The 12,211-nt window shown below is 31.3% G+C and overlaps 3 protein-coding genes across 4 annotated transcripts; all 3 read right to left on the reverse strand.

Moving 5' to 3' along the window:
- Positions 1-4,859: 4,859 nt before the first annotated feature.
- On the reverse strand, positions 4,860-7,059 carry LOC133037731 (uncharacterized). The gene is made up of 6 exons (XM_061115165.1): positions 6,457-7,059; positions 6,057-6,376; positions 5,714-5,804; positions 5,453-5,554; positions 5,185-5,356; positions 4,860-5,099 (listed from the first exon to the last, which is right to left on the reverse strand). The coding sequence occupies exons 1-4, from the start codon at positions 6,718-6,720 to the stop codon at positions 5,492-5,494; spliced, it is 738 nt and encodes a 245-aa protein (XP_060971148.1). The 5' UTR covers positions 6,721-7,059; the 3' UTR covers positions 4,860-5,099; positions 5,185-5,356; positions 5,453-5,491.
- A 6-nt stretch (positions 7,060-7,065) lies between these two features.
- Positions 7,066-12,211, reverse strand: LOC133037730 (uncharacterized). Of its 2 annotated transcripts, none has more exons than XM_061115163.1 (6): positions 12,097-12,211; positions 8,012-8,263; positions 7,703-7,921; positions 7,535-7,627; positions 7,345-7,455; positions 7,066-7,266 (listed from the first exon to the last, which is right to left on the reverse strand). In XM_061115163.1, exons 2-6 carry the CDS (start codon positions 8,261-8,263, stop codon positions 7,087-7,089), a joined length of 855 nt encoding a protein of 284 aa, XP_060971146.1. In that variant the 5' UTR covers positions 12,097-12,211; the 3' UTR covers positions 7,066-7,086. The 2 variants fall into 2 exon arrangements, with proteins under 2 accessions (XP_060971146.1, XP_060971147.1); XM_061115164.1 differs by lacking the exon at positions 12,097-12,211 and adding an exon at positions 8,379-8,499.
- Positions 8,383-12,103, reverse strand: LOC115710489 (uncharacterized). Its single transcript, XM_061116024.1, has 2 exons — positions 9,258-12,103; positions 8,383-9,169 (listed from the first exon to the last, which is right to left on the reverse strand). The coding sequence occupies exons 1-2, from the start codon at positions 11,552-11,554 to the stop codon at positions 8,383-8,385; spliced, it is 3,084 nt and encodes a 1,027-aa protein (XP_060972007.1). The 5' UTR covers positions 11,555-12,103.

A 12,211-nucleotide genomic window follows, 5' to 3' on the forward strand; every position in this document is an offset into this window, starting at 1 on the left:
GTTGTTTTGTAGTTTTATTATAGTTTTGCTACTTGCATATGTTATTTCACTATAAAATTAATATGCAACTATTTGCACAAAACTTACTATGTATAACTACTATTTCTTAGTCCCCATCAAATTAAATTCTTGCATAATATATAAACTATCATAAAACGATAATGCAACTATAAGGCAACTATTTGCACTTGCATACAGTTGTTTTGTAGTTTTATTATAGTTTTGCTACTTGCATATGTTATTTCACTATAAAATTAATATGCAACTATTTGCAGAAAACTTACTATGTATAACTACTATTTCTTAGTCCCCATCAAATTAAATTCTTGCATAATATATAAACTATCATAAAACGATAATGCAACTATAAGGCAACTATTTGCACTTGCATACAGTTGTTTTGTAGTTTTGTTATAGTTTTGCTACTTGCTTATGTTATTTCACTATAAAATTAATATGCAACTATTTGCACAAAACTTACTATGTATAACTACTATTTCTTAGTCCCCATCAAATTAAATTCTTGCATAATATATAAACTATCGCAAAACGATAATGCAACTATAAGGCAACCAAAACAAAAAATAAATCAAAATGCAACTGTATATAACGTAGATGTATTATTCATGAGGTTTTTTTTTAAAATTTTCACATCATACATTGTTTTGGATTTAGTGGGAGCTCCAGATCTGTTTGTTACAGATCTACATTTCATGAATATAGATTTCGATATTAGGAGGAGTTATTTTGATCGAATAAAATAGAAAACAAATGTGTAATTTCAGTTTCTTCACAGTTTTTCTGATTTTTTTTTCGTCATTTTCAGTTAGATCATTGCAGGTATTCTTTTCCAGTTGATTTTGCCAGAATTAATAGTTGTATTTTTCTCGTTTTGGTTTCATTTTGGTTGTTTTGCGGTTTTGAAACGAGCGCGTATTTTCATCTTCATGGTTCGCTCTGTACAGCTGAAGGCTTAGTGCATGTGGTATTTTTGTAAATATTTGTATGTGGACTGTATAAATGTTTAATGGGCCGGCCCAAAGTATTTTTGTAATTTTTTTTCCTTTTTTGTATTTTTTTGTTTTTTTCCCATAATAATAAGGTCGACCGAATATATATTTTTAGTTTATTTTTTTAAGAGAAATTTGCGGCATAAATACTTAAATTATTTGATGTGTTGCTAATAAATACCCAAAATCAAAAAATAGTGGCATAAATACCTAGAGGAGTGCTAATCACACTCTATTTTACACTCTCTTTTGCACTCTCTTTATATTCTAATGACTAGTGTTATTTTTTAAGCAATACTTACTTATACCTAATAATTAGTCTTAACATTATAATTTAATTACATTTGTGCTATTCTAATTAAATTGTCTATTATTCTACTAATTTAGCAATTTCTTCTTTATAGGAGAATAAATATATTTTTAATTGTTTAGTTTTTTCATCATTTAAACAAAAACTATGATTAATTATGTATTCTTGTAAATTATAATTTTTATAAAATTTGCATATCATTTGTAAGAGAGATAACACGAGTACATGCAATTTTTTTTTCTTAATGTTTTATATTGATACTCTTTTAAATTTAAAGTTACTAATATTATAATGGTGCTAGTATATATATTATTGTTTTTCTTTTCATTTTTTAATTAATTAATAAATTTTATTATATTTGATGAATACTTTAATTTTTGTTATGTAAATTATTTCAATTAATTAATGATCCTATTCTTTCTTAATTTTGAATTTCATAATTTATTATTTTTGATTTACTGATAGATTAGAACTATTTTACAGAAGAGAAATAATTTTAAGTTTTTACTTTTTATTCACAATTATATATTGTGTTAATTGAGCTAATTAAAGAAAATAATCAAATTATTTTCATTATTATAATGTTCTAATAATAAATTAATATTTATTAAACTAATTAAATTTTTAGTCATTATTTATAAACGAAAATAAGTTTAAAAATATTTATATATTGAGTTAAAATTGATTTTCATTTAATTGTATATATCATATCAATAATTTGTTAATGTTAGAAAAGAATATATAGTGACAATTAATTTTGTTCAATTTAAAATGGGAGAACTAAAATAAACTAAAAAAGTTTATTATATACTCCAAAAATTTATTGACACACCCCAATAGAATAAATCAACTTAAATTATTTTAAAATTTACACTTATTACTTTTTTTTTTTTATAAATATTTGTTTTCTGTTAATTTTTAATATTTTTTTTAATTTTTTTTTCATATATTTTTTAAATAATAACTTTATTTTATTTTTACTATAATATTTTTCTATATTATTTTTTAATTTTTTTTGTATTAATATTCAAAATATATTCTGTTTTACATGAATATATTTTTTATAATGTGGGAAAGAAAAAAAGAAGTATGAATTAAATATATATATATATGTATTTTATGCCAAATGAATTTATATATTTTAGGGTGTAAATATTATTTCATTTAAAAATATTTATTTTTCTATAAATGAAAAAATTATTTAACTAGTAGAGTAATTCAATTAAAATGGCACAAATGTAATAAAGTTATAATTGTATGACTAGATATTAGGTATAAATAAACATTGCTTAAAAAAATGACACTTGTCATTAGAATATAGAGAAAGTGCAAAAGAGAATGTAAAATAGAGTGTGATTAGCACTCCTCTAAATACCTATATCTTCAAAACAAATTGCTTTGTTGGTACCTACTTCACACCTCAATTTTTTATTTGAATGCAATATTTAATTAGTCAAAATAATAATTTTATAACAAAACTAATTTTGAGTGATTTATAAAATAAAAATTTATTAAAACTAAAGGAAAAGAAAATCAGTTCTCTTTTATATTTACCAACTTCTTATACATGAACCACGAATCCAGCTCCTACTCCCCATCTTTTTCTCCAGATCCTAACACCTGAAATATTAAATGATAACTTAATAATATTATTTCTAATTATTTATAAATATAAATGTTTAAAACTATTTATTCTATACTTCATTCTTTTTGTTTCCAATAAACTTATTAATCAAAATTTATAAACAAATCATAATTTGTACTATTAGACGAACATTTGATTTGGTGCCATCTAAAAAAAAACTTCAAAACACATCTCTCTAAAATCGTGATGGCAAGGAAATGATCTCGATAGACGCAACAAACCTTGGGGAAGACGTCGGAGTTAAGGTCGTCGAGACTTTTTCGACAGAAATGATGATGACAAGGACGAGGACGTTACAGGGCCGGCCCTAGGCATAGGCGGGCTAGGCCCGCGCCTAGGGCCCACACTTTCCGAGGGCCCGAAATAAAAAAAATAAAAAAAATTATTTAGGCTTTTATTTAAGTAAAATTTAAGTGTATTACAAGCAACAAATATTCATAGCTTAGTTGGTTGAGGTGGATGGCATAATGTCTAAGGTCATGTGTTCTAATCCCATAACATTCTTCTTTTGATTATTTTCTTATATATTTTTGAGGGTCCCCAAATTTAATTCGTCTTGGGCCCATATATTTTCAGGGCCGGCCCTGGGACGTTACAGACGGTTCTTCAACTGGTCAAACGGTCGTCGGGACTTGTACGACTAGAATGACGAGGAGGGGTCTTGGCAGTGTTTGGTTGAGGAAGATTAAATTTCATGGATTAGGAATTTTTTGGATTGAAGGAGCTGAATAAGTTTCTAGGTTTGAGATTTTTCAGGTTGAAGAAGATGAACAGTTCATTCGTTTATTAATTATATATTTTTTAATATAATTTATAGTTTTAATCAATTTTTATTTGTTCCATAAAAAAAGAAAAATAAATCTCTTATAAAAATAATAATCATTTAAAATTAATTCTGTTTTACTATTGTTATTTTGACTAATATAATATTGACACATGGCATCCAAATAAAAAACTAACGGAGCTGTGAATTGGGTACCAATAAAATAGTTTGTTTTGAAGATTTAAGTATTTATGCTACCAATTTTTGAATTTGGGTATTTATTAGCAACAAATTATATATTTTAAGTATTTTTGCCGCAAATTTCCTTTCTTTTAATATATATATAATATATATACATATGGTGATTCTCAGAATTTGGTACAGTGAATCATAAATTTTTATTTCGCTACGTACACGATTTAGTACCGCAATACCAACCGTCAGTTCAATTAGATATGGAGGGCATGGCTCTGAATGAGGAGAGAAGCCAACTGTCCCTACTACAAGAAATATTATTTTTACCAACACAGTACGCTACTGCCTTGGTAAAAGTAACTTTTACTAACGCATTTCGTAAACTACGTTGGCAAAAAGATCAAAGTTTACCAGTGCACATTTGTAGCAGCTAAAATCTAACTTTTACTAGCGCATTTACACTACTACAAGGAAAGGCCTTTTATCCCGGTTTTTAAGGCTTTTTATCCCGGTTTTCGCTAATATGAAAACCGGGATGTATGCTAGTGGGATAAAAGGTATTTAAAAAACCGGGATAAAAGGGGTACTTTTTATTCCAGTTTTTTCATAAAAACCGGGACAAAAAGTACCCCTTTTATCCCGGTTTTTAGAGAAAAGTGGGATGAAAAGGTACTTTTGATCCCACTTTTGATGAAAAAAGTGGGATAAAATGTACCCTTTTATCCCACTTTTTATGAAAAAACTGGGATAAAAAGGTTCATTTTATCCCATTTTTTTTTTATAAAATTTAAAAGTGACCTTTAATTTGAAATGTATAGGTTTTTTATTTTTTTTCTTTTAATTTTATTACATTTCATTTCATTTATTTTTTTTCAATAATAATAAATATAATTTATATTTTTATAATTATATAGAGTATGTATTAAAAAAACTTAATTTAAAATAAATGATTAATATCATTTTTAATAACAACAATAATAATTTGTAAGTTCAATTCTAAATAACACTTTACATATTATGCATAAATCTCTAAATTAAATACTACACATTGTCTAAAAAAATACAATAAAAGACTACTAGTTAATTTTTATATATCAAGGGAAGCAATTGACTTAACCACTGTTGTCGAAGCGGTAAGAGATGATCGTCCTCAGAATATTGGGATAGGCCGCCAAACTGTCAATTTAAAAAAAATAAAACTAATTAAGAAGATAATACTTTTATATGTTTGTATTTATAGTAAAAATGAGTATATACTTACTTTTGCTTTTATGGCTTCAATGGGATTTGAATGTTGAAGCATATCACGAATGTAAGTTAGTACATAGTAACCACATTCGTAATTGTATGGTTGCTTTAGACAAGCAAAGGTCCATATCTCCGGTCCATTTTTGCCAAATACAATAGCATTTGAACTAATATTTGCATATGCACTGTTAAAGACATTAAAAAAAAATTATAATTTAAGCATTTAGAATTTATTAATTGATGATTATATTAGAATGAATAACTTAAAGTTCTAAACTTACGCCTTTATCATCTGAGCAATGTCTGACGGGATTTTAGATTTAAGCGGGTTTAAGAATACAACTCTTCCCGATGTCATTGCTATAATCAACATCCAATGCTTGCTGAAAAAAGTAACAATGTTATATTAATATAAAAATAAATATCATAGGGAAAGTGAAAGAGATGTGTGATTCTTACCCTATGTTCCATGGTATAAAATAATATTGTCCTACATGAATCATAGTGTTTAACCAAATTGATAATTGATTGATGGCTATCACCTTGTCCTGCTCATTGTTATAACTAAGAAGCTCGACATCATAAAACTTGTATAACTCTTTTTGTCTTTGATTTAAATTTTCCCAAATGCATCTGTTTAAAAAAGAAAAAAAATCAAATAGAGTCCTAAAAAAAAAATGGGCAGAGTTTCCCTTATTTCCATAACATTCCCGAAATTTTTTTAAGTGCATAACAATACAACAAATGGGTAGAGTTTTTCCTTATATCTCCACACAGTCAATCAAACCCAGAACCTACTTCCCTACGGATGAATATCTAAGATATTCAAACTCCACTAACATAATATATGACTATATGATATATTAATCAAAGTTAATGAAATACCTTAGTCCAAATAAGATAGCTGAACCCGTAAGTTCATCTTGGGTGGCCACTTGTATGACATCTTCGGAAGTTATGTAGATGTGAACTCGGTAGAATAAGGATGGGTTAACAGGAACCCTCACAAACTCATTTTTACCTTTTACTCTCATATATTCCAAGAACATGGCCTGAAGAGAAATATGAGTCTTGTCAAGTACCTCTGCAATGAATTTCTCATAAGATTTAGTGGAATCAAGATGTTCCACTATCTTCTCTTTTCCTTTACATTTCTCTTTCCCCTTCGAGTTGTTTGAACTATGAAGCTTCTTAATTAGAGAACCCTACATAATTACAAGTAAAATTGTAATACAATTCATATATAATTTAACATTAATGTAAATACAAGTAAATTATTCCATACCTCTTCAGTCAAAATCAATTCCCTAGGCCAAGGAACCAATTTGTTACATGCATCACAAACATAGCGTATTGCACCTCTTGGATATGGGATTTCAGCTTCCCCTTGAATAACTTGTGTGATTTGAACCCGTGCATAATCATTTGTAATTATGTCACCATGATATGAAAAGTAACCAACCGCCTCAATTATGACACCCTCAGCCACAACATTGTCAATGTTATCCGAACATAATTTTACACATTGACTTACATCCTCATAGTCCATTCGTTCTTGGTGTTCATAGTTGCCACTCGGTTCTTGGTCTTCATTTTCCAAGGGTTGTTCTTGTTCTTCATAGATGTCGGTCGGTTCTTGGTCTTCATTTGCCAAGGGTTGTTCTTGTTCTTCATAGATGTCGGTCGGTTCTTGGTCTTCATGCCATTTTGTTCATTTCTATATTCATTGTCTAAGGCTTGAAGCTCTTCTGTTTGTGCATTTTTTTGTGCTTTTAGCCTTTCAATTTCAGCTTTTAATCTTTTGATTTCAGCGACATGTTCACTATCGACATTGTCCTCAACTCTTTTCTTTCTTTGAGTTCTACCAAACACGGTAGAAATCTTTGGCAAATGACCTGCAACATAATGTACCAACTTAGTTAGACTCTAAAATATATATAAAAAAAAAGAAGTAATATGACTCAATTAAAGAAACATCATACCCAGCAGCTCTAACACGACCTGGGTGCTCAGGTGTGCCTAAAGCTTGCGTTAAGATATCATTCCGACCCTTAGCTTCGATTTCACCAGTACTAACTTTCTCTTTTAATTCATTCTATGAAACAAACCAATGACAAAGTTAGTAACAAAAATAAATGTTATTGTTTTTTCTTACCATAATTGACATACTTACTATTTTCTGCTCAATTTGCTTGTCATATTCTGCGATCAAAATATTGTTCTTTGTCCGTGCTCTCATCCAGAGTTGGTATCTCTCAACATTGTCAACACCGAGTTCTTTTTTCTATATATAAAAACTAGATTAAATTCTATTGGCGTGATTAAAATCTAACATTGTAAAAGAAGTCATACAAGCTACTTACCAAATCTTGTTCGACGTTGGGCATGCCTCTACGAGATGAACGATGATGAGATAGATTCATCCTGGCTCTGGCGACTTGCGCTTCACTCAAAGCCTACACAATATAATCAAAATTAGAAACAATTTCATAAAATAAACTATCAACAAAGATTACTAAGTGGAATTGTACCAGAAATTCAGGGGTAAGACGAGTTAGAACAAATTCATTCCAGTCTTTATTGTTAAGTTCTGGATACTTCTCTGGAGTAGCACGAAGTTCTTCTATCCTACCACTTTTAGCAATCGGGAGGATAATTGTCCGGGTCAGGAGCTTCTTGAAACTTTTCATCATTTTCCCCGCATCTGATAGTAGTTTAGGCTTATACGTTTCTGGAAGCTCGAAAGCATCCTAAAATCACAAAAAGAATTGATTAGTACCCATTAACAGTGTTGAATTAAATGTGTTGAAATATATATTGAAAAAAAATTTAAGTCTTACGTATGTGTCTTTCCATATTTTCTCCTTGAGTTTCGAATCTACATGTCTCCAATCATCATAAGTTAGAGGGACTGTAGATCTTGCTTTAACCCCAATCCATGATTGCATATCTGCATATGCTGTTCCTATAGGTTCTCCTTTCTCATTCCACTCTAGTTTTGTCTTGCGTCCTTGAGCTTTCAGATTGTTGATGTCATTCTTTTTTGTCCTGCCTCGTCCTTTTGGCTTATTTGCATCCTTTTGCTTTGTCATCTGCAAGAAATACACTAATTAAATCGTTTAGTAGGAAACATCATACTGAAAACATCATACCTACTCACTAAAGATCATTTGTATTAACACATTATTAGTAAACTAAACATCATACCTACTCATTTAACACGTTTTCTTTTCTTTTTAGATGATGCACAATCAACCCATATCCCTTCACTAACATCGCTTCTAATGTATTCATCATCATCATCTTCATATGTATCATTGAGTTCATCAACTTGTTCGTGTATCCGTTGATGATCAACAAAACTATCATGACATAAATCAACATTTTCTTCTTCATTTTCGTTATCTAAATGTTGTCGCTCTGGTGTCCGTAAAACAACTGACCATTTAGAATCAATGGGATCAGTTATGTAAAATACTTGTTTCGCTTGGGTAGCCATGATAAAAGGATCGTTCTTGCTACCTCTTTTGCTTAAATCAACCAAAGTGAAACCAAGTTCGTCTGTTCTAACTCCGCCTTTATTCTCCACCCAAGAGCATTTAAGAAGTGGAATTCGAAGCAATCCATAATCAAGCTCCCAAATTTCATCAACAACCCCGTAATATGTCATAGTGGATTGCACCGGGTTTCTGTCCTTTGTTGATGCAAAATGCATTGCTTCTGCAACAATACTTACTCCACTATTTTGAACCGTTCGAGCATCATCTCTTTCCTTTGTATGAAATCTTTTCCCCCCCACAATGTAAGCATGATGCTTTACTACTTGAGTATCCGGTCCAAACGATATGTATTCTAACTCTTTCGACACACCATGATCAATAGCTAGAATGGTATTCTTTAACCATCCAATAAATGTTTTACGATGCTCCTCTAGTACCCATCTCTGTTTATTCTTGACCTTAGTTGGAATCATTGATTGTAATAATTCCAAGTGATCACTGAAACGATATAGTATAAGTCATATCAAATTTCATTTGAAGTAGAAGAATATAAAGTATAAAGTTGAATAGAAAATACATAACTTACGTTATATATGGTTGGACTTCAGGGTTATTCTCAAGCACAAGCAAATGAGCTTGATCCAATTCCGATCTAGATACAGTCACCATTGATCCTTTCCCTCGTAATCCTCTATCAACCCCGTTTGAATGATTTCGTGGCTTGCTAAGTCCGATTGCATCAACTCCTGCTATGTACTCCGTGCAAAATTCCACTGCCTCCTCTGATATATAACACTCAACCATACAAGCTTCAGGCCGATTGTGATTACGCACGTAACCTTTCAATACCTTCATATTTCGTTCAAATGGATACATCCATCTCGCCCAAACTGGCCCACACAACTTCGCTTCTCTTACTAGATGGACCATCAAATGTATCATGATGTCAAAGAATGATGGAGGGAAATATTTTTCAAGATTGCATAGAGTTTTAACTATGTCATCATGCAATGAATTCAATTTCTTCATTTCTAATTCTTTCCCACACAATTGATTAAAGAATATGCAAACCTTTGTCAAAGTTTGTCGAACTTTTTTAGGTAAGACTGATCGAATGGCAATTGGAAGTAATTGTTGCATTAACGTGTGACAATCATGCGATTTCATACCCATTAACTTTAATTCTTCCATACACACTAAGTTTCGAACGTTAGATGAATACCCATCAGGCACTTTCATCTTTGCAAATGAGTTGCATACGGCTTGTTTCTCTTCTTTAGACAATGTGAAAGCTGCAGGAGGTAAATATGTACGTTTGCCTTTATCCACAGGTGCCAAACTGTGTCTTATACCCAACTCAACAAGGTCTAAACGACTAGACAAACCATCTTTACTTTTACCAGGGATGTCAAGTAACGTACCGACAATGCTTTCACACACATTCTTTTCTATGTGCATGACATCCAAACAATGTCTAACAAGTAAATCTTTCCAGTATGGAAGACGGAAGAAAATCGATTTTCTTTGAAAACATCCATTGGGGTTTCTCTTTTTCTTGCCCTTTCCATACTTGAAATCTATTTTCTCAACTTCTTCAAGAATTTGTCGCCCTGAAAGTGGCAAAGGTGCAACTTCTCGTTCTACAGTACCGTCAAATGCTTGTTTTTTATTTCTGTCAGGGTGACTTAGGGGCAAATATCGTCTATGGCCCATGTAACACATTTTGCGTCCATTTGACAACCGACGAGCTCGTGTATTGGTACAACAAATAGGACAACCTTCATAGCCTTTTGTGCTCAACCCTGATAGATTACTATACGCAGGGAAATCACTAACAGTCCACAACAGCACAGCCTTCAACTTAAAAACTTCTTTCTTAAAACCATCGTATGCATCAACACCATCTTCGTACAACTCTTTCAAGTCATCAACTAATGGTGCCAAATAAACATCGATATCATGTCCCGGCTGTTTAGGCCCTGAAATCATTAGCGATAACATCGTAAATTTCCTTTTCATCACCAACCAAGGAGGAAGGTTGTACATAACAAGAAACACAGGCCATGAACTATGTCGGCTGCTAAGAGATCTATGTGGATTTACTCCATCGGCTGATAGACCAAGCCGTAGATGTCTTGGTTCAGCTGCGAAGTCTGGATTCAAATAATTTACTTTTTTCCAAGCCTGTGAATCAGCAGGATGTCGGAGTTTACCGTCTTTCACTCGCCTTTTCTCGTGCCATAATAAGTTTTCAGCAGTTTCTGCACTTCGATAGAACCGCTTCACTCGCGGAATTAAAGGCAAGTACCACAAGACTTTCTCTGGAATAAGTTTTCGGATCTCCTTACTCTTGTTCGGCTTGTACCGTGGCAAACCACATTCCGGACAAGTGTCCATGTGGGCATGCTCTTTACGATATAAAATGCAATCATTTGGACATGCATGAATCTTCTCATACTTCAACCCTATCGAACTTAAAGTTTTCTTCACCTCATATGTCGACTCTGGAAAGCAATTTTCCATCGGCAGGATCTCTTTAAAAGCAGATAGAAATTGACTAAAACACTTATCACTTACTCCATTCTCCGCCTTTATGTTATAAAATTTCACCATAGTTGATAGTCGGCGTTTTTCACAACCACTAAATAGCGACTTATCTGCATCTCTAACCATGCTATCAAATTTTTCAGGATCATGAATAAACTCTTCTTGAGCATCATCAAGCAATTCTGTAAGATGATCATCACAATCATTACTTTCAAAATGATCATCGACCCCTCGCCTACCTAACGGATATGGGTCTCCCTTCATCGATTCCCCATGCCAATACCATTTAGTATAACTTTTATCGATTCCACGACAAAATACATGATTCTTTAACATGGTAATATTTCCTTTTGATATATTACCACAATCGATACAAGGACAAATAATTTTTCAGGATCGCTACAATTCTTTAGGGCAAACTCTAAAAAGTTATAAAATCCTTCTACGAATTGTGGGGTTTCTCTCTTCTCTTCCATCCATGACTTATCCATTTTAAAAATAAAAATAAAATTCCTAACAAACAAGATTGAAATAAGAAACTTACAAGTTGCTAGAAAAATCCTAAGCACACTTAGTAATTAAATATTAAAACACATGTTCATTTAAGAATCCTAAAAAAAATTGGCCATAGTTTCCCCTATTTCTACAACATTTTCCAATTTAATAACTATCTAACAATGCACGCAAGTAAATCAGATAACAATAAAAAATAATCAAAATAGCATTTAACAATATAATAATTGTCACCCATCCGACCGCAGTACATTTATATCGCAGAATCTACTTCACTATGGATGAATATCTAACATATTCAAACTCCTCTAATAGCTTTATAATTAGTAAAATAAGGAGTGTAAATATCAGCGAACAGAACCAACCTTGTCTTAGCTCCTGGAAAGCTTTTCAGAAACTTGACCAAAAATAAAAGTCCAGATCTAAAATCTGAAATCTAAATTTCAAATTATGACAGTATGAGTGAGATCTTCCAAAACC

Source organism: Cannabis sativa, chromosome 5 (genome assembly GCF_029168945.1).
Source record: "Cannabis sativa cultivar Pink pepper isolate KNU-18-1 chromosome 5, ASM2916894v1, whole genome shotgun sequence".
Classification (NCBI taxonomy): domain Eukaryota; kingdom Viridiplantae; phylum Streptophyta; class Magnoliopsida; order Rosales; family Cannabaceae; genus Cannabis; species Cannabis sativa.